Source organism: Rana temporaria, chromosome 1 (assembly GCF_905171775.1).
Source record: "Rana temporaria chromosome 1, aRanTem1.1, whole genome shotgun sequence".
NCBI lineage: Eukaryota > Metazoa > Chordata > Amphibia > Anura > Ranidae > Rana > Rana temporaria.
Genome location: NC_053489.1, coordinates 137,745,536 through 137,768,839, shown reverse-complemented (window position 1 = coordinate 137,768,839; position 23,304 = coordinate 137,745,536). Strand labels below are relative to the sequence as shown.

General features: G+C 40.5%; 1 protein-coding gene across 2 annotated transcripts in view; it reads left to right on the top strand.

The window, feature by feature from the left end:
• The window catches only part of TMEM232 (transmembrane protein 232), a 298,409-nt gene that overhangs the window by 53,730 nt on the left and 221,375 nt on the right, over positions 1–23,304 (top strand). For both annotated transcript variants that reach the window (XM_040343279.1, XM_040343271.1), the window contains exons 4-7: positions 11,969–12,074; positions 15,321–15,478; positions 16,677–16,776; positions 20,670–20,797. In XM_040343279.1, coding sequence (XP_040199213.1) covers positions 11,969–12,074; positions 15,321–15,478; positions 16,677–16,776; positions 20,670–20,797 — 492 coding nt within the window. The remainder of the gene's footprint in view (positions 1–11,968; positions 12,075–15,320; positions 15,479–16,676; positions 16,777–20,669; positions 20,798–23,304) is intronic.

Sequence of the window (23,304 nt, the reverse complement as noted above, 5' to 3'; positions counted from 1 at the left end):
CAGTGTAAATGCCCCCATTATATTAAAGGCTAGGTTCAACTGTAGGAACACATTACACCTATACTTAGGATGTAACGTAATATGCTCCCAATCAACTGTCTCCCACCATCAGAGCCTCCTCCCTGTGACAGCAGGTGATGTTCATGTGTGTTTGAGCTTTGGGGTGCACACCCTAATACAATAGGCTGCGCACACCTATGGATGCACCATAATTTGTGCATTGGCAGCAAATCCTCTGACCTGCACTGCACAGCAGCTGCTGCATTGTAATTCACCATCAGGCCACGTAGACACGATCGGTTAAACCGATGAGAATGGTCTGATGGACCGCTTTCATCGGTCCAAACTGATTGTGTGTGGGCGCCATCGGTTAAAAAAAAGCCAACTTGTTTTAAATTTAATCGATGGATTCCTAACCGATAGAAAAAAAAACGATCGTTAGTAGGCACGTCCATCGGTTAAAAATCCACGCATGCTCATAATCAAGTCGACGCATGCTTGGAAGCATTGAACTTCATTTTTTTCAGCACGTCGTTGTGTTTTACGTCACCGCGTTCTGACACGATCGTTTTTTTAACTGATAGTGTGTAGGCATGACGGACCATCAGTCAGCTTCATCGGTTAACCGATGGAAAAATCTATCAGAACGTTCTCATCGGATTGACCGATCGTGTGTACAGGGCATTAGAGGCTTTATTCTTTCTAAGACTGTTCAAAGTTTCTGGACTCCAGAACCCAATTCAGGGAATTCACCAATCAGAATAGCCATCCTGGAGCCCCTCAACCTCCACTCTTGAGACTCCTGTGTGACATATACCTCATTTAACAATGTAAGCAGGTGCAGCCCTGTCACTGTATAAACTGTGTGCGTATACAATGTATATATACAGGTCTGTAATATTACAGCAGATAAAGGCTGCTGTATTAAAATGTCTTCAACGAATGTGTATTGTGGAGCCGTAGCTAGGTTTCTGGGGTACCATTCAAAATAAATGGCACAGCAGCATACAGTACTTTACAGTTTTTTTTTATTGTGCTTTGTGGTAACGTGCAGTAAACTCTTTACTACACAAAGCTAAGCATCAGCTGTTTTGCTTGTCACTTTTTGTAACCAACTATTAAAATCGCTATATAGACTACAGAGTTGCCGGCTCAATCCTTTTACTTGTTTCTGCTGTAGTGCGTAAGGACATACTGAGCTTTAGCCCCTGAAAGAGAATCTTGCAAATTGGACTGGGATTTCCCCATTGTGTCTCTCTTCAAACTTACCTTATTTCCCAGCTAGCCTGCAACAAAACTGAATTGACTCTGCCTAAGCAGTTCACGTTAAGAACAAGTCAAATCCAGTAGTTAGGGAGTGGGGCCGAGCTGCACTGTGTGTGACAATAGACGCACACAGCGCGGCTTGGGATTGAACCCACATAAATACTTCCCCTAGCAAGCAACTTACTACGAAGCAGGAGGAGCCAGGAAGGCAGAAGGCAGGAGGAGCCAGGAGTGGTGGTGGGAGACTGTTGAAAAGGGGGATCAGGGCTGCTGTGTGCAAAACCATTGCACAGTGCAGGTAAGTACGACATATTTGTTATTCAAAAAAGAAAAAAAAAAAAGATCTTTTACAATCACTTTAAAGAGGAAGTAAACTCTGATGGGTTTTTACTTCCCTTTCCCCCCCCCCTGCAAAGTAAAAGCATAATTTGCTAGTATGCATTGCGACACTTGCCTGCAAATGAAGCATACGCTGTCTCCCGCTGCAGGTGGCATCCATCTTCGCCCCTCTTCCTTCCGGAGCTGGGGACTCTGGCTCTGTGACTGGCCAGAGTCGTTTGAAGTCACTCCCGCAGGAGCCGCCGGTCACAGCACTCGCTATTGAAGAAATGGCACGGGCGGCCGCATCTACGCAGCACATGTGCCAATGACATCATTGGCGCAGTGTACAGCAAATGTCTCCAAAATGGCGCACTTTTAGAATAGATTTACAGTACTTATAGGTAAGCCTTATTATAGGCTTACCTATAGGTACAACTTACCAATGGAGGTTTACAACCATTCTGTGTTAATGAGTGAGTGAGTGAGTGAGTGAGTGAGTGAGTGAGTGAGTGAGTGAGTGAGTAAGTGAGTGAAAAATCTATATAGCGCTACACATGCGAACTAAATCGCCTCTGGGCGCTTGTTTGAGCACTTCTCCCTTGAGCTCAGAAGAGGTGGGTTTTGATCTTTCTCCTAAAGGCCAAGTGGTTCTCCTCCAAACGAATGGAGGTTGGCAAATCATATGTGTTAAAAATAATAATAATAATTTTGTAACGTAATTCTGGACATCATTGGAAAAGAACAATGCATGCACATCTTCAGTAATATAGGCTGCTGATTGACACCAGAAAAGTTGTTTTATCTTGAGTGCTCATACTGATGCTGGTGAATAACTCTTCTAATCCAGCAATCAGCTTCCCTGCACAGATTCACACAGAAAAGCTTTCATTTGACTCCATTCAAGGTTCTCATTTTTAACTAAAGCCCTAATAAAGGTGGAGTTCTTCTGACCCCCTGAAATGCGTTGTCTGTCTTTTAGCACAATACCAATAAATGAAATTGGACTCTTTTATCTTTTGCTCTGGCGCTCCTTCCATGTATACACATTTTTCTTCTGGGCACCTGCTGGAGGGTAGCCCAGTCTGTCGTGAGAAGCCTAACCTGAGCCAGTGGGATCTTCAAATGCCCTCTTACTACTTTGCATAAACTTATATCAACGTTTCAGCACCTAAAGAGAAAAGGATGGCTGCTCTCAAAGCTTTCGAACCTTCACAGGAAGCAGCTGACAGGTGCTGACTCTGCACATGTTTGATGAGGAAAAATATCCTGGATGGCCGCACACCATGAAAAAGGCATCTTTATTGTAGAAAATAAAATAAAATCCAGTGTCTAGCAGTCAAATCATGGAGAAACAGGGGAGAATTACTAACGCGTTTCACACCAATCGATGCTTAGTCATAGCATCGATTGATGTGAAACGCGTTTGATTCTCCCCTGTTTCTCCTTGATTTGACTGCTGTACACTGGATTTTATTTTATTTTCTACAATAAAGATGCATTTTTCACGATGTGCTGCTGTCCAGGATATTTTTCCTCAAGGTTTCAGCTTCTCGTTGATGCCTTTTATTCACCAGAAAAGTAGCCATTAACAAAATAAATAAAACATTTATGACCTGTAGTGAGGTGGCATATGTGGAATACTGTATCATTTTTACCATGTATTTGTGAAGCTTCAATATATCATAGTTGGCTCCGCAGAGAACATTGAGACATATATATTATTTTATATATTATCCGTTAACTTAGTAGAGCTTGCCATATTACATGGTCACTAGCGTCAGGAACTGGGCTGGATGGGAGGAAGGCTGATTATTAGTACCATAGTAGTAGCTCAATACAGAGGACAGAACACTCAATTACATGCTTCAAATCTCTAAGGGTCCTTATTTACTCAAACACATGCTTTGATTATTACCCTGGTTAGCGCTCAGAGACAAACATTTTCCATTTTACTGTCACTTGCTGTTTTTGCTGTAAATTTGTTATATGCAGCCTGTCTTGTACACACGTACTGTAACAAATGTACCTGAATTATTGGTAACATTGAATAAAGAAACTTTTTTTTTTTTTATACTTATGCAGTTATATGCAATAAAGTGTTGTGATATATAATAACAAAAACAGTTTAAGCCGTTATATTGTGATCCTGCTGCCACATTGTAATGCAAAAACTGATGACTGTAAACATTCAATGGTATTTTAACCACTTAAGGACGAGCCTCTTTCTGAGATGTGTTGTTTACAAGTTAAAAACAGGTTTTTTTTATAGAAAATTACTTACAACCCCCAAACATTATAAATTTTTTTCTAACACCCTAGAGAATAAAATGGCGGTCGTTGTAATACTTTATGTCACACCTTATTTGCACAGCAGTCTTAGGCCCCGTACACACGACCGAGGAACTCGACGTGCCAAACACATCGAGTTCCTCGTCGAGTTTTGCCATTGAACAACGAGGAAATAGAGAACATGTTCTCTATTTCCTCGCCGAGGTCCTCGTCGGCTTCCTCGGCCGAAAGTGTACACACGGCCGGGTTTCTCGGCAGAATTCAGCTCTGAACCGAGTTTCTGGCTGAATTCTGCCGAGAAACTCGGTCGTGTGTACGGGGCCTTACAAGCACACTTTTTTTGGGGAAAAAATACACTTTTTTGAATGAAAAAAATAAGACAACAGTAACGTTAACCCATTTTCTTTTTAATATATTGTGAAAGATAATGTTATGCTGAGTAAATTGATACCCAATATGTCACGCTTCAAAATTGTGCCCGCTCATGGAATGGCGACAAACATTTACCCTTAAAAATATGCATAGGCGACGTTAAAAAAAAATCTACAGGTTGCATGTTTTGAGTTACAGAGGAGGTCTAGGGCTTGAATTATTGCTCTCAATCTACCTCACATGTGTGGTTGCTCACGTATGCCTTCACTTCTGCACACAAACTCAGTGGGATGGGATGCGTTTACATTTTTTTTTTCTTATTTATTTTACCTTTTATTTTTATTTGTTACACTGTTCTTTAAAAAAAAAAATGGTGTCACTTTTATTTCTATTACAACAAATGTAAACATCCCTTGAAATGGAAAAAAAGCAGGACAGTTGCGGGAGGGTGGAGCACTTCTCCCGCCACCTCTAAAAGTGATCCCGCGGCGAATGTGCCTGCGGGCCACTTTTATCAGAAGTTGAATCAGCCACTGTAAAAAATTATACCGGGGTTATGGCAGCTAGCTGCTGCCATAACCCTGGTATTTAACGTCAAAGTAATAACGTATATATACTGTGGGCAGTCAGCAAGTGCTGAGTAATTAGATTCACATTAGCCCCTAAAAGAGAGATCAGATAAAACAAGTCAATAAACAGTTGTTTGCAAAATGTTCCTCTAAAGAGATAGGTAACCAATGCAGCCAATGAATTACGGACCAAAAATTATTATATACTGTAGGTTATTTACTCAAATTTTACATTTACAATTTTTTATATCTTTTTTCAATCAGATGAACTATGTAAATATGAAACATTTTTTAAAAGGAAACACATGCAGCCACTATATTTAAGGCCTAGTAAAGCGCAATATATAACATTTTTGCTTTTGGGTTTAATATACCACTTTAGGTTATCCTCAGAAGCTTTTTTTATTAACTTAACCCCTTCACACTGAGCATATGCAAATATGCTGTCCCAATGGACTGGGCTTTTTCTGGGCTGCATATTTGCGTATCTCCCTTTGCGGCCCGCTCCCAGCACAGAGATCAGTACCCGGAACTCCTATTTCCAATCACCTGATCGCTGTGATAGCCTCTGATTGGCTATCATAGTGATCAGTCACTGTGAAGCCCAACCCTCGTCTTTTCTCTCTCTTTCCTTGCAGTGCCAGGATTAGTTTTTGGGTCAAGGTCATGGTCAAAGGTCAAGGTCAGTATTTTTTTAGGGGACAGTTTTTTCACACTGGGGTGGGGGGGCGTTAGTGGTAAAGTCCAGCTAGTTTTAGCTGGGCTTTACTGCTGTTATAGCAGCACCATTCAGGGGTTTAAAGCACCCCGCTAGTGGCCAGGGAAAGGGGTAATAGCGCCCGAAAATCGCCACTGCCAAATCGCTTTGCCAGTGATTTGGCAGGGGTACCCATTCATTTCAACTGGCAGGGGCGGTGGAGGAGCGGTGTGTATACTGCTCCCGCACCGCCCCAAAGATGCTGCTTGCAGGACTTTTTTTCCTGTCCTGCAAGCGCACCGCCTCAGTGTGAAAGCATGCAGGCTTTCACACTGGGCCTGCCGAAGAGGAGGTTTGCAGGTGCTTTTTAGCGCAAAAATGCCTAGGTGTGAAAGGTAATAGTGTCAGTTTTTAAAACGAAAAAAAAAAAAGAAGCAAAATGCATACTTTTGTTTTTTGGCTGTATTAAGGATACTAACAACAACTAACATACACGTTTGTGGTATTGCTGCGATTGCCAGGAGCAGGAGAATTTATTTTGAGTTGTTTTTTGGTGGAAGGTTATGGTCGTAGCAAGAAATAAGCAGCTACATTTTTAAAAAATATATATTTTTTACTATTTTTTCGACAGTTTTCCTTTGGCAATTACAAGAATTAGGAGCTATCCATTACCATTTACCACCAAATGAAAGCCCAATTTGTCCTGATATGTGCGGTTTTACGAGCACATGTCAAAGTTGCAAAATTGTGCTTAGGCATTAAGATTTGTTTCACCCTTAGGTGCGAAGGGGTTAAGTTAGCCAATAAAAATAATGACTTAAAGGGGTTGTAAACCTTTGTGTTTTTTCATCCTATGCATTAAGGTGAAAAAACACCTTGCAGTGTCCGGGCCCCCAGCCCGTGGGCGCGATCCCGCGGCGCTGTCTCCACAGCTTCTCGGCTCTTCATTGGATAGATTGATAGCAGTGAAACCATTGACTCCCGTCGATGTTAATCAAATCCAATGACGTGGGCTCCAGGGGGCAGGGCCGAGTCATACACTCGGCGGCTATGGACGCTGAGTGTATGACAAAGGAGCATGCCCGCAAGGTAACCCCCTCAGGAGAGAGCTTCCTTGGGGGGGGGGGGGGTTATCTAATGCGGGGAGGAGCCACAGATTAGGAGGATGAGGGCCACTCTGTGCAAAACTAACTGCACATGTCATATGTTTCTTATTTAAAAAATAAATAAATAACTGAACCTTTAGTGTCACTTTAAACTCCAAACTTTCTGTATTAATCCATGGCTAACGCAGTACAAAACTCTACTGTAGCGGTTTATATTTAAACAACCACTTCGTTATAACAGAAAATAAAGGGCATGCAAAAGTCTTAGAACTAATGTGTAAAGTATTAGAGAAAGAGCTTGAATAATGGAAAAGGACACAAAGGGTAGAATTTAGCATCAGTTTTCTGTTGTGACATGCGGTGCATGATTATTGTGTGAGCAGATCAGTTCAGTTACATATGCTAACAATAGTTACCATTCTTACTCATTGTTATAGCAATAGTATAATAGCAGGAACAATGAAAGTAAATTGTTAGCCATGTCTGTTTTTCCTGTAGACGATCATTCTATTGTAAACCCTGCTTTTGTATGTCTGAATAATAGTATTTCTGTACTATTAGTAATCGAAGCCTTTCAAACTTTTTTTATAATATAGCTAATAGGTGCTAAACATCAAGGTGACAGCCTTGGTGTGTTCAGTATGGTTTACAATAATATTAAAGGAGTTTGTAAAGGAATTTTTATTCCCCTAAATAGCTTCCTTTACCTTCACTTACCTTCACTTTACCTTCACTTTCCTTCACTTACCTCATCCTTCCATTTTGCTTTTAAATGTCCTTATTTCCTTTGAGAAATCCTCACTTCCTGTTCTTCTGTCTGTAACTACACACCGTAATGCGAGGCTTTCTCCCTTCCTTTACAACCCCTTTAATTGTCCAATGGTGTATTCACTGCTATCAGAATTCCATGGAAGTTCATGAATTACACCATCCATTGGCTTCAGGTATTGATACTGATTTCTCCACTATAGTTCTTTGCTCTGTACCCCATTACAGGGAATTACACAACTGCTGTAATCTCCAAGTTGTATACTAAATAGAATACGAAGGGTTGAGAGAGAGAGAGAGAGAGAGAGAGAGAGAGAGAGAGAGAGAGAGAGAGAGAGAGAGAGAGAGAGAGAGAGAGAGAAAGATACATCCTAGTAGTAGAAGAAATTGATTATGAAACTAGGATCTTATAGACATCAGTCCACAAGAGATATGAAAACCGGGATTCTGAGTAAACCAACCTGTATCCATTCACACTGAGGCATGTAGTTTGGGAAGTCTTATACTGGCCCATTAATTGTTCATAAATGTAATGATTTAAAAGATATTTGAACTTAAAAAATGTTGCCACAAAAAAATAAAGAAAAGTTGGCAAAATGTTCTTGGGTTTTTGATTATTAGCCCTTTACAAAGTATAAGGACTTGGCTGACTGAACTAGCAATTGTATGTGATTGATCTCTTTTGTAAAGCGCATGTATATCTTTCCCCAGTGCTGGAGACAATGCGACACAACAGGTACTCTATCCCATATATATCGTGGCACTGCTCCAACATTCTGAACTTCTGGTCCGGGATATTCTCTCTAATTTTCGACATCACAGGACTACAGCATTTACCTAACCCTAAACCTGCCCTACTGTGCTTAGACACAAACTCCTGGCCTGCCAAGTTCCATCCCATGATTACCCACATTTTATTGCAGCCCGTTTAACAATCGTCTATAGCTGGAAACTCCCGACACCTCCTGATTATATCACATTTATACAAATCCTCAAGGAGCATGCTCTTTACGAATACTCCTTTGCTACAGCACATCTCTTGAAAACAAAATTTATTTGACAATGGAACCCATGGCTTCAACATCCCAACTGCTCTCGTAAGCTATAACTCAAACATAAAAATACCTCCTTGACCCACTAAAATTGAACCTGAAAATCGTGTCTATGCCTAGTGACCTATCATTGGTATTCACTTACAATTGAAAACGCTCTAATCTTACTTTGTTTGTTATATTGCATATCCTACTTACGCTGTCATTTATACATATTTTATGTAACCCATCTAAACAGACAGCTGTACCAGCTTCCCTTCCCCTTTACTTCCCTTACCTCCATTCCGTGTTTCCTTACAACTCCTTTTTCCTTCCCCTCTCTCTGCTTACAGGCCTCCTCTAGGCCATCTTAGTTTGTTCTCTCTTTCTCAAACCTCCACCATATGTTGGAATATTATTTGTACCTGATATTGTTTATGATATGTCTAATACTGTTTTATCATATATCTCAATAAAGAAATATTAAAACTAAAGGCAACAAAAAAAAGTATGTATATCAAACAATCATGGCATTATGTGTATGAACAGCATGAATCTTGAATAACACAACTGGTAGTCATCTACAGATGTTCTTGACAACTTCTTGTTGTTGTTTTTTCATCCCAGGCCCAGGGCACAAAATATGTAAGTAGGTTGCATACACAGCTCTAACATTATAACATAATATTCATATTCAATCATATAATTTAATAAGATCATATAACCAAATCATGTAAATCAATATGTAAACATCATACCTTGGCTCTCTTGTAGCCAGTTAGCCATCAAGCAAACCACCACACGAGATAATTTTTTTATTATTTTTTTATTATTTAGCCTTCATAATCATACTATCCCATGGATGTTTAGTGCCATATGGGCCATTATATACAATGTATAACATATTCAGATTATTTAATACTTGCTTAAAATAAAATTTAAGTTGTCCTGACAATTGTTAAATTAATAGTACTCACTTGATAATGAATGATCATATAACTGCCACTGTAAATTATATAGAAAATGACACGTCTATAAATAATATTGTTTCATTTCACTATTTCAGTGCTAAACAAAGGAAGAGATATGTCCAATGCCACTCCTAAATCTATATAATTATGTCCGTAATGAAGTTCATAAATCACAGCTATGTCTAACTAGTTAATTATCTGATTAGATGCATTATGATGCAAACAGATGTGTACAGAAAAGAATGTTAGAATGTTGAAGAAGCAGTCGTAGAATTACAAAACGGCACTGAGTTATTTTTTTTTTCTTTTCTATGCTGCATATGAAGTTTTTCAAAATTTTCGTTAAACATCACCTCAACACAAAACTGATATTTACATTGTTATGGTTATTAGTAACAGTGTGCCTGTTCCAGAACAGGAAAGTTTGTGTCGTGCAGTGGGGGACATCAGCATCGGATGTGGGGATCATCAGCATCGAATGTGGGGATGAGGAGCAGTGTGGGGTGGAGTGGGAGAGAGGCATTGTGACCAAGAGAGGGAGGTGCCACACTTGGGGGGGGGGGGGCTGGGGGGGGGGGTGGAGATGATGGAAGGTGGGTGCTGTGAATGGGGGAAGGAGGGTTAAGGTGGTATTGGGAGGGCAACAATAAAATGGGGTTTGGGGTGTGGAATGAGATACACAGCAGCTTGGAATGCAGGAATTTTCCCTTTTGATTTTTGTCTTCAAGCAGCCATGACATCTGTGGATCTGATAGGACTATTTTGCCAGCAATTTTCAGCCCAGCTCTTTCCATTGTTTAATTAATTTTTTTTAAGCCTGGTATTGCCAACATAGGGCCAGATTCACAGTCCGGCAGCGCAGCGTAACGTAACCCGTTTACGTTACACCGCCGCAAATTTTCCGATTTAGTGCCCGATCCACAAAGCACTTACCGGGAAATTTGCGGCGGTGTATCGTAAACAGGTCCAGCGCAAGGCGGCCCAATTCAAATGGGGCGGGTACCATTTACATTAGGCGCGCTCCCGCGCCGGATGTACTGAGCATGCTCCCGTCGCAAATTTCCCGACGTGCTTTGCGCGAAATTACGACGCGCCAACGTTTTGTGAATCGCGACGTGAAAAAAAGAAAAAATTAAAAAAAAATTCAAAAGCGACGCGGGAAAGACGGGCATACTTTAACATGGTGGAGTACTTTTACACAATGTTAAAGGTGCCCTATCTTTGCGATGGAAATCTAACACTCGCGACGACGTAACGACGGGAAAAATCTTCGTGGATCGCCGTAACTCCTAATTTGCATACCCGACGCTGTATTACGACGCAAACTCCCCCCAGCGGCGGCCGCGGTATTGCATCCTAAGATCTGACAGTGTAAAACAATTACACCTGTCGGATCTTCTGGCTATCTATGCGTAACTGATTCTATGAATCAGTCGCATAGATAGAACAACAGATACGACGGCGTATCAGGAGATACGCCATCGTATCTGCTCTGTGAATCTGGCCCATAGGGCTTATGGCCTGTTTAAAGGGGTTGTAAAGGAAATGTTTTTGTTTTCCATAAATAGCTTTCTTTACCTTAGTGTAGTCCTCCTTCAATTACCTCAACCTTCGATTTTGCTTTTAAATGTCCTTATTTCTTCTGAGAAATCCTCACTTTCTGTTCTTCTGTCTGTAACTCCACACAGTAATGCAAGGCTTTCTCCCTGGTGTGAAGAGAGCCTCTTGAGGGGGGAGGGGGCGAGCAAGAGGGTCAACAACCTGGTAGTTAAGGAGAAGGCGGCAGCCACCTCCTTTATAACCAATGAATCATCAGCTGACAACTGTATATAAAGAAAAGAAGTTCCAGCATTTAAAAATTGCAGAAAAAAACATTGTGGGGGTCCCCCAATCCATACCAGGCCCAGGGAACCCTGCTGACAGCTGATGACTCATTGGTTTTTAAGGAACACTCCTTAACAACCAGCAAGGACCACAGGTTTTCACTACTAAAATAGCACACAACTTCATAAAATAACTTTTTGGAAAAGTGCTCTGCAGTATCTTACCATCTTACCGCATACTTGGATGCGGTATGATACTGCTTTGTGAATAGAGCCCCACTATATCTACTGCACTTAAATCCCAAACAACTATGTCAGCTCTACCTAAACTGTCCCCTGCAGAACTACAAAACACCCCCACCCCCTCTACTAATCTCTATAACTGGGGGGGAGGGATTCTATAGTCATATAGGGAAATTTGGTAACTCAGTCCTAACTGACAAAACTGCTTGGGATTTTGGTGAAGCAGTGTTGTCAGTTTATTACAGGAAGCCAGGAGCATGCTGGATTTCTGGCAGAATCAACTGGTATTTTTCAATACTTTTTTTTTAGACATTGACTTTACATGTGGCTATACAAAAGACAAAAATGCAATATGTGAAACTCTAAGCCTAAAACTTTCTGGGTAACGGCATGCTATGATGTCCATTATATTTATGAGTCTGTCCCTGTGTCACTGCTGTAGGAATGTGGCATGTATGTTTTTTTCTCATATCACTAAAGTTTTACTTTGTTTATTATATCTTTGTTTTTAGAGAAGATCTGGAATTATTTGCAAGAGTTCTAAATCTCATGTAAATTTGCACCTTGCATGGAAGGAACTGATCCTAATGGCTCAATGCAAAGGCAAGATTCAGGAAGGTAAGAATCTACTTAGTAGACTCAACCTAACTCAAATAGCATAGTAGATTTTCTTATGTTATTCGAGTTTGATTGAGTACACCAAAAAAATGGATAATTTCATAAACATAGTCCTCTTCCTCATCTTAGACATTTTTTATTTTATTTACCTAATAGCCTTAATAGTTCCACTGCTTATATACTGTAGTTCTCTTTGTGGAGAGTCAGCTAGCTATATCATTAGGCTAATTTAATGAAAGGCTAGCTATGTGTTGTAAGTGCATCCCTGTTGTGATAATGCTTCTTCTGATGCTTTAGCCTTACAATGGGAATTGTAATTTTACCATGTACATTATCTCCAGGATTATACATTGTATAATTGGAATGAAGTCATATGAGTGGGTCAAGTGGGCATCGTGAGATTGGATATAAACTTACCATTCACAGAAGTGCTGTTCATTCCTGTTCCCATTCGGTGATTGCAATTTCCTGCTCCTTCCTTTCAGGCTAAAAGGAAATCCTAGTGCTGGTTATATAAAGGTCATTTTCTCCAGTAATGACAAAAATCCGCTAATTGGCATTTCTGATGATTTTCAGCTGCCTCAGTTTATGACATCTAGCTTATTCTATTTTTACTGTACCATGCTTGGACAGCGAAATCCCAATCCCAATCAGAACCCAATCAGAACCTTTGAGCTATGTTACTGTTGGCTAATAGTTCATACTGTGCTCTGGGGAAAAAAATATATGAATTTGGAACTACTACTAGCCATGCTCTGCTTGAGTATTGCAAACATTGTTTTAATTATAAAAGAACGTTTTTCTTTCAGCCCCCCCCGTCCTGAGCCGTACCAGGCTGCATGCCCTCAACATGGGGGGGTTGGGTGCTCCGGGGCAGGGGGGAGCCCTGCGGCCCCCCCACCCCAAAGTACCCTGTCCCCATGTTAATAAGGACAGGGCCTCTTCCCGACAACCCTGGCCGTTGGTTGTCGGGGTCTGCGGGCGGGGGGCTTATCGGAATCTGGGAGCTCTCTTTAACCACTTAAGGACCGCATCCTGCACATATACGTCGGCAGAATGGCACGGCTGGGCACAAGCACGTACAAGTACGTCCTCTTTAAGTGCCCAGCCGTGGGTTGCGGGCGCGCGCCCGCGGCGCGTGCCCATGACCCGGTCCGAAGCTCCGTGACCACGGGACCTGCGGACCCGATCGCTGCTGGAGTCCCGCGATCGGTTCCCGGAGCTGAAGAACGGGGAGCGCTGTGTGTAAACACAGCTTCCCTGTTCCTCACTGTGGCGCCGTCATTGATCGTGTGTTCCCTTTTATAGGGAAACACAATCAATGATGTCACACCTACAGCCACACCCCCCTACAGTTAGAAACACAAATGAGGTCACACTTAACCCCTTCAGCGCCCCCTTGTGGTTAACTCCCAAACTGCAATTGTCATTTTCACAGTAAACAATGCATTTTTAATGCATTTTTTGCTGTGAAAATGACAATGGTCCCAAAAATGTGTCAAAATTGTCCAAAGTGTCCGCCATAATGTCGCAGTCATGAAAAAAATCACTGATCGCCGCCATTAGTAGTAAAAAAATAATAATAAAGATGCAATAAAACTATCCCCTATTTTGTAAACGCTATAAATTTTGCGCAAACCAATCGATAAACGCTTATTGTGATTTTTTTTACCAAAAATAGGTAGAAGAATACATATCAGCCTAAACTGAGGAATTTTTTTTAAATATATTTTTGGGGGATATTTATTATAGCAAAAAGTAAAAAATATAGAATTTTTCTCTATTTTTATTTATAGCGCAAAAAAATAAAAAACGCAGAGGTGATCAAATACCACCAAAAGAAAGCTCTATTTGTGTAAAAAAAAGGACGCCAATTTTGTTTGGGAGCCACGTCGCACGACCGTGCAATTGTCAGTTAAAGCGACGCAGTGCTGAATCGCAAAAACTGGTCAGGTCCTTTAGCTGCCTAAAGGTCCGGGTCTTAAGTGGTTATTAAGAGGGCCCCCAGATACCGGCCCCCCATCGTAGGTGAATGAATATGGGGTACATCGTACCCCTACCCATTCACCTGGAGGAAAAGTGTAAAAGAAAATAAACACACAACACAGGGTTTTAAAATAATTTATTAGTCAGCTCCAGGGGGTCTTCTCCACTCTCCGGGGGGTCTTCTTCCATCTTCTCCGCTCTCTGCTGTCATCTCGGCGCTCCCCAGTTCTTCTCCAGCTCGCTTTCTGGTGCCTTCTTTGGGGCTGGCCGTCGCTATCTTCTTTTTAGCTCTATTTCTATCGGCGGCACAGCCCGCTCTTCTTTACTGTCTTCTGCCTTCTGCCAATCAGTGGGTTTGGCAGACCCGATGTCCTCTGGCCACCTGCGATCTTTCCACAGAGAGGCAGAACGGGGATCTGCCTATGTAAACAAGGCAGGTCCCCGTTCTGATAGGGAAGTACACAGAGATCTTTTGTTCCTTGTAAACAGGAACACAGATCTTTGTATTCTGCCTGTCAGTCCTTCCCCCACACAGTTAGAAAACGCTCCCAGGGAACACACTTAACCCTTTGATCGCCCCTGATGTTAACTGCCCTTTCTTGGTGTCACTGGTCCCCAAAAAGTGTCACTTGTCAGATTTGTTCGCTGCAATGTCACAGTCCCACTGAAAATCTCTGATCACCGCCATTACCAGTAAAAACAAAACAAGTTAAAAATCCATAAATCTAAGTTTGTAGATGCTCTAATTTTTGCTCTAATATACGCTTATTGGGATTTTTTTTTTTACCAAAAATATATAGAAGAATACATATTGGCCTAAATTGATGAAGAAATTTAATTGTTTACATTTTTCTATTGGGTATGTATTATAGCAGAAAGTAAAAAATATATTATTATTTTTTTTCTAAATTATCGTGCAAAAAATAAAAACCGCAGAGGTAATCACATACCACCAAAAGAAAGCTCTATTTGTGGGAAATAAGGACATTATTTGGGTACAATGTCGCACAACCGTGCAATTGTCAGTTAAAGTAATGCAGTGTCGTATCGCAAAAAACGGCTTGGTCATTAAGGGGGTAAAACCTTCCAGGGGTGAAGTGGTTGAATAACATATGTTTTTATAGTAAATTGATTACTTTTGCGAATAACACTGTATAAGTTATTTTAGGGCAAACCTCCATGCAGTATTTATCTCTGAATAGACAGACCCCTGTATCCTGCATATTTATTTTTCCTAATGAAACTATTTTTTTCTTTTAGAGGCCTTGGATATCCTTATTCTCTCAATGGATCAAGCTGATCTTAATCAAGACCACATCCCTTTGTTGTTTTTCATTGCTGAATCAGTTCTGTATAGAATATGTTGTGATGCAGTTCAGAAACCACACCTGTATTCCAGTGAAATCAAGCTTTCAAAGGTATATATCTATCCATAATCCAAATTCAATTTATATTGGTGAGATAAAAGATATTAGATTTATCTTTGGTAATGTGTGTAGCACTACCCCCGGAGGAGCTGCTGGATTGTTTTGGGCGGCATGTTACCTCCATATATTCTCCTGAAGAAGCGGGCAACCGCAAAACATGTTGAGGGCCTGCTGGCCTACAGAAACCCTCCTGGAGTTATGTTCCTTTCAAAGGTGACTCCTTTGGTGGGCTTGTAGGAATCGTCAAGAGGGAATTGTTTGTATTTCTTGTCCTGATGGACTAATTTAAAAAAATAAAATTGTTTCCAGGCCTAGGCAAAAATATCATACATTCCAGAAGTCTTCAGGAAAGCATGAAGTTGGTCACAGCCAAAAATGCTAGGGTGTGTTTTTCAAAGAGATTTCTCAGCAAAATAAAGCATTGAAACATGGATGGATGATGAGTTTGGTTCGAATATAAAAATTTATAAAATAGTGTTTTCGATTTGTGGTGCTCAGATTCAGTCATGTATACAAGGTCTTGCAGTGCTTCCTGGATTGATTGTTTTATGAGATTAGAATATCATATTTTTTTTATGATTTCATGTGAACCAATGATGTTTCATTCCAGTGTGCCATTTGTTATGCCGCGTACACACGATCAGTCCATCCGATGAGAACGGACCGATGGACTGTTTTCATCGGTTAACCGATGGACTGTTTTCATCGGTTAACCGATGAAGCTGACTGATGGTCTGTCGCGCCTACACACCATCGGTTAAAAAAGTGATCGTGTCAGAACGCGGTGACGTAAAACACAACGACGTACTGAAAAAAAGTTCAATGCTTCCAAGCATGCGTCGACTTGATTCTGAGCATGCATGGATTTTTAACCGATGGTTGTGCCTACTAACGATCGGTTTTGTCCTATCGGTTAGGAATCCATCGGTTAATTTTAAAACAAGTTGTCTTTTTTTTAACCGATGGTTAACTAACCGTTGGCCCCCACACACAATCAGTTTTGACTGATGAAAACGGTCCATCAGACCATAATTCTCATCGGTTTAACCGATCGTTTGTACTCGGCATTAGAGTCATAATAATTCCTAGATTCAAATAATTTTGTAAAGACTATATTAGTGAAAATTTACATATTAAGCTTCTAGGCAATCTCTATTAAATGCTTATGAACCTTTTATTCTACCAACAGCTTGGACTTGTGTCATTTTTAAGGCTTTATTCTTTTCATCTCCTTGGGAAACTGCAACAGTTTGAAGAACAAAAGGATAGGCTATACATATACTTAAAAGGTTTGTTTATCAGGAGGAATGTATCTTTATGTAATGGAAAGTAAAAAAATATATTTTGTTCCAGTGTGGAATTATGATTGGTTTAATATACACTATATTAGTAATGTGTAACCTTTTTTGGGGGAGCTATGGCCTTATAATATATTAGAGAATGATCTACAGATGTTCCTACTTTCATTTAAAAAAGAGTGCTACCAACTTTCTACCTACTTACTGGGACTGGGCAATGTTACACACATCCGTTGCTCTTTGCCTGTCATCTGATTGTTTGATCATATATGATTTGCCACATATCTAGATTTCCCATTCCTCAATGGGTAATTCAGTACTCAGTGGTTTATCCCACAGCCCCAAGCTGTTTTTTGCACATGTAGCTGCTAGAAAATGATAAATCATAGATGTTATCTGTAAAATTATCAATAACTGACCCTCCAAGCTCGCTCACAGTGCACTGCCCACATCAAATCCAAGGCACTGCTAATGAGGATTTTAGCTCTAAAATCCTCATTTGAATTTGGTAGCATTTGCCCCTAAACCTATCAACAGATCTAAGCAGGCAAATCTCTTTACTAAAGTAGATAGGTAAAAGTTATTCTAACACCCCCAGCTATGCTTCCTAAAGCCTATCTAGTTATTTGAGATCAATAAAAAAAAAAATTGCTGTTCAAATGTGTCAATGGTTCGTACAGGCACCATGAATCTTCACCGTAATTGTTTAAAGTGGAGGTTCACCCAAAATACATTTTTAACATTATATTTAGGCTAATTAAGGGGAGCAGAAACGGGTATTTTTTTTTAAATCAATGCCGTACTTACCGTTGTAGAGATAGATGTTCTCCCGCCGCTTCCGGGTATGGGCTGCGGGACTGGGCGTTCCTATTTGATTGACAGCCTTCCGACCGTCGCATACAGCGCGTCACGAGTTTCCGAAAGTAGCCGAACGTCGGTGCGCAGGCGCCGTATAGAGCCGCACCGACGTTCGGCTTCTTTCGGCAACTGGTGACGCGCTGTATGCGACCGTCGGAAGGCTGTCAATCAAATAGGAACGCCCAGTCCCGAAGATCATAGCCGGAAGCGGCGGGAGAACATCTATCTCTAAAACGGTAAGTACGGCATTGATTTTTTAAAAAATACCCGTTTCTGCTCCCTTTAATTAGCCTAAATCGAATGTCAAAAAAAAAAAAATTCAAGTGAACTCCCGCTTTAATGCATCTATTTCCTAGGTTTGTCAGCGCAATCTAGTACAATGATACATTATTTTTGCTGATTCAGGTATTTCAGAAAAAATACCACTTGACAAATCTTCACTGCAATTTGCTTAGTACGTGTATGTCCTAGGATCTAGGACATACACGTACTAAGCAAATTGCAGTGAAGATTTGTGGAACCTGTGCAAATGACAGACATATTTTTGTTAACATAGACCCCAAATTCTGAGTTTTAAAACTGTTTAAAATGTATGTCAAGCCCAAAACATTTTTTAATTGTTTTAGATAGTAGGGGGAAGGTTTCAAACTCCAGAGCTCCTTTAGAGATTTCCTTTCTTTCCCAGTGACAACCTTTTTACAAAACAGAAAGTAAGGGAAAATACGAAAGGGGTTGTAAACCTTCGTGTTTTTTCACCTTGCAGTGTCTGGCCCCCTAGCCCCCCGTTTTACTTGCCTGAACCCTGAATTTCCGTAGGAGCATCCCCGACGTCCTTTTCTCCACGGAGTCCCGGCTTTGATTGGATAGATTGCTAGCAGCGCAGCCATTGGCTTCCGCTGCTGTCAATCAAATCCAATGACACGAGCTCCGGGGTGGGGCCGAGTCTTACACTGGGCGTCTATGGATGCCCAGTGTATGACTCAGGAGCGTGCCCGCAAGGTAACCCCCTCGGGAGAGAGCTTCCCAAAGTGGGTTATCTAATGCAGAGAAGAGCTGCGAGAGCAACCGTGGGACCCCAGAACAGGTGGATTGGGGTGACATGTTTGTTATTTTTATTTTTTTAGGCACACCTTTAGTATCACTTGAAACAGTAATACAGACAGAATTAAAAATCTTACAAACATGTTCTGTTCTTTCCCTACTGTTGCTGTAGAGTAGGGAACATTGCTGTTGCTGTTGGAGAGTTCCTCTCACTTCCTGACTGCAAGATCTCTCTAAAAAAAGCCCTGTATAGTGGTAAATGCCTAAAAGGGGATCTAATGCTTCCCCACTCTGTCTAAAACCAAGAAAAAGTTCTGTATTGACTTTCATTTTTTTTTCCAAAAAGTATTTATTAAATTTTTCAAAAGAAATACATAAAAGATAAACCAGCATGGCAAAGGACAAAAGGCAGTTGCACAAGTAACCACACATCATAGACATATTAATCAAAACATCCAATAAACATATCAGAGTGTGGCATATTAATCACTTGAATCATAAGGAGATAAATAGTGACTAATGTCACTTTAACGGTAAGAACTGGTAAGATCTGTAAAATTCAATGGGCCTGTGTTTGCAGGAAGGATTGACTAAACATAGCATACAGATACCGGTAAATATAAGAGAGGAAGAAATATAAAACTAAAAGTGGAGGGGGGGGGGGAGCACCGAAAGTCAGTGGGCCTTGTTCAAGGGGGGCAGCAACCGGACGGACAGCAGAGAGTCAATCAGGGGCGGTGAAAAGGGTATCTGGGGAGGCATCCTCTCCCGAGAATGAGGGTGGAGGGGATTTAAAGTACGAGAAGGAGTATTGGTCAAATGTAGCTAAGTCTTCTTGGGACAAGTTTAAGTACACGAAGGGTTGCCAGATGGAAACAAAACAAGCTTTTGCAGTGTCCCGTTGGAAATCCGTGGTGGCTCGTTCTTTGTAGAGGAGGAGAAGGATGTCTCGTTGAATCTGGGTAATGGAGGGGGGATGAGAAGAGGTCCAATTCTTCAAAATGGCCCTTGGTGCGACAAGAAGACAGAGTAAAGGCCAGTCTTTGTAAGCATGCAAGGGGGTTGTAGAGACTGGGGCGGATGGGCCATCCTGTCGTGACCATTGGAGCAGCAGAGGATCCCAGTAAGCAAAAATGAGAAGCGGGTCCTTAGGCAGTTTCAGCAGGGTGATTCCAAAGATGTAAGCCAGCACCTGGTCCCAAAAGGTAGAGATGAAGGAGCATGAAGGTTTAGGATGGTGGCATAAGGGGCAATCAGCACTGCTTGGCTCCTGGGCGGAGCGAAGGAAAGGAATGTGAGCCCGGTGAAGTATCTTCAATTGGGTTTCTTTCCAGATTTCGTTTGGAGTTTTGACTTTCATTTTAAATAAAACTTTTTCATTCACTTGGCATAATAAGTTATAATGTGAATGTTTGGAGGTTTCTAACTCATTCCTTTTCATAGCAAAACAATAAAGAGTCTACATATCTACATCTATATCTAAATATATATAGAAAATAAGGTATATATAATAAAATATATATACACTGTACAAACACACAATTTTAATGTTTGCATTGGTGCTTTGCCAGCTGTGTACTTCCACTACTGTAGTCACCTGTTTACAGATCAAGCCAGTGACTTGGTTGACACCTGCCATGTAACCACTCTGAACCCAGAGAGTGACAGGGTACACATGGGTCCCTCTGGGCTTTGTCTGACAGCACTGTGCCTCCTGTTCTGTGTTGTGATGTGAGAAAAAAGTGGTTTAATGTTCAGAAAGCAGAGATAGCTTGTCTGTGGGTAGACTGGATTTTTTCAAACCGTCTAATAATGCTGGAGAGCCTTTTACACTTAGTTGCTTTGATAATAGAAAACAGTTTCCTTTAGGTTGCTGTAAAGGATCTTCTTAAACATTAGATTGTTCTTTCAGGTTTTGACCTAGGAATTTGTTTTATAAAAGGTATTTTTTTTTTTTTATTAAAAGTACAGTTTTCTTTTTACAGCTTTGCCCACGTGTGAAGCCTCTTATGAACCATATCCTAATATTCTCTTGTCTGTACACATAATGTTAAAAGTTGGAGAAGCCATTTGTGACTTAGAGATTGACCTGGAGACAAATCATTTGCTAAAGGTGAGCTTGTCATTTAGTGTTTCTACAAAAAAAGTGCAACCTAAAATAAGTATATTTTCAATCATGCTGTATGCAGTTCCTTGTCTTTTGCTAGCAATTGCCCAGATACAGTATAATAGTCTATTTTTTTTTTTAATCAGTTACTTCTCTCTTATGAAAATTATGCAAAGTTATTTCTAAAATCATCTTTGAAAGTTTTACAGTAGCTTTTCACTGCTGATTATGCATACTAAGTCCCGTGCATGCAATGAAAATTGTGTATTTAAAGAGAAAATATATTTCAATGATCTCCAGCATTATATTTTTATCAGTTTATGGAACAAGTAAAATAATGGCCTATGTGGCTATTACTATGCAGAGGGTCCTGAGCATTTTTATTTTTTTTAAGATGCAGTCCCTTTAACAGTTTTTCTAATTTTATTAATACTTTTAGTATCAAATCATCAAATTATAAGGGGTACGTTAAAACAGAGGGATTGAAGTTCTATATATTCTTGGTTTAGACCATTACGTGCAGTGGGAAGGTCTCACCACTGGAGTCCTTAAAGCAGTTAGGAAGCTAGTTGATAATTCAACCCTTCAGGAATCACCTATGAGTACAATATAATTTGATAATGATACAATATACCTTACACACCTGGATTACTTGTCTATTTGTTCATTACTATGAATGACTTTATCCAAATATCCTATTTATTATATGTATCACTGCCCTCGTAGGAGCTGCTGGATAGGATGGATCCTCTGTTCTTTGTCTCAACCTTCTCAAGAACCTCAGCCACTCTGAAACATCAGGTTGAGTGTACAAACATGCAATATTACAGGAAATCCCTGAAAGTGATACTTAGTACCCAATAGTCGTGACTTAGTACCCAATAGTAGTAGTTTTCAAAGAAAACAGACACCAAACCAGGTAGTAAAGGCAACCTTGCTATATTGTGACCCAATTTGATTGGTAACTAGGCAAGCATAAAATGTATTAACAATGGTAATGACACAATTTAGCATACACAGTAATTAACAGTAAGGGCTAGGCATAATAATGGGGTCCAGATCAGCATAAACAGTAGCAAGGCCACATTAACCTCCCTGGCGGTAAACCCGAGCGTGACTCGGGGTTGATTTTTTATGCTAGGATCGGTATCCCTGAGTCACTCGGGCTGGACGTGCAGAGTGTGCAGCAGGGCGGCTTACCTTTCGCTGGATCCACAGGCAAGTTACTTACCTTGTCCCTGGATCCAGCGATGCCACCCCGCTGTGTGAGCGAGCGGGACCTCCTCGCTCGATTCACAGTCTCCCCGTGTGCCGCCGATCTCCGTTCCCTGCGACGTTACGACGCACGGGAGCGGAGAACGGCGCCAAATTCAAAAAAGTAAAGAAACACTTTACATACAGTATACTGTAATCTTATAGATTACAGTACTGTATGTACAAAATACACACCCCCCTTGTCCCTAGTGGTCTGCCCAGTGCCCTACATGTACTTTTATAAAAATTAAAAATGTCATTTCTGCCTAAAAACTGTAGATTGTCCAAAAGTGTCCCTTTATGTCAAAAATGGTTTTAGATCAGCTAGAAAACAGCGATAATAAATTATAATCACTTGCAGAAATGTGCGATAGCGATTTGTGGGGAAATTCGTCATAAAAAAAAAAAATGACAGCGACAATTCTGCAACTGAGCACATTTCAGTGATTTTGAGTTGATTACATTATTGAATAATTTTTATTATAATTATATTATTATTTGTTATAATTATTTATAATTATTTATTATATTATAATTTATAATTTTGTTTAAAAAAAAAAATCATACCCGGGATGCCTACAAGACTCTTGCTTGGTCAGATTTAAGTGAGTTATTTCTAAAAATTACAGGCCTACAGTATAAAACGCCAAATTTCCTTGCAAAATAATTGTACCGCTTTTGGTACGTAATTCCAGACAGAATCATACCGCCAGGGAGGTTAAAGGGTCACTAAAGGATTTTTTTTTTTTTAGCTAAATAGCTTCCTTTACCTTACTGCAGTCCTGGTTTCATGTCCTCATTGTTCGTTTTTGCTTTGATGTTGCTGTAATTCCTCTCTGTTCTGGACACTTCCTGGTTGTCTGTTTCCTGATCACCACAGTACTGGGAGATTTCTCACTGTGGTGACTAATCAAGGAGGTGTGATTACTGTGTGTCAGCGCCAATCCAGTTTCGTTTTACAAAGCATCACTATTGGTTCTTTGTCTCTGTACATCAGAGAACCAGGAAACAACAGCAAAAACGAAACTAAACTGTAGGTACATTATATGATTGGTTTTTATCTATTTTTAATCATTTTTAAAGGGAATCAGTTAACTATTATGTCTCTATAACCTGTAAACAGTCATTTCAGCTAAAACATTTTTTTCCTTTAGTGACCCTTTAAGTGCAGCAGTGTTCAGTAGTAAAGTTTTAACTACCAAGAGCAGGAACTATACTGCCAGAACACATTGTACTGTCAAAGAAAGGTTTGGTATAAT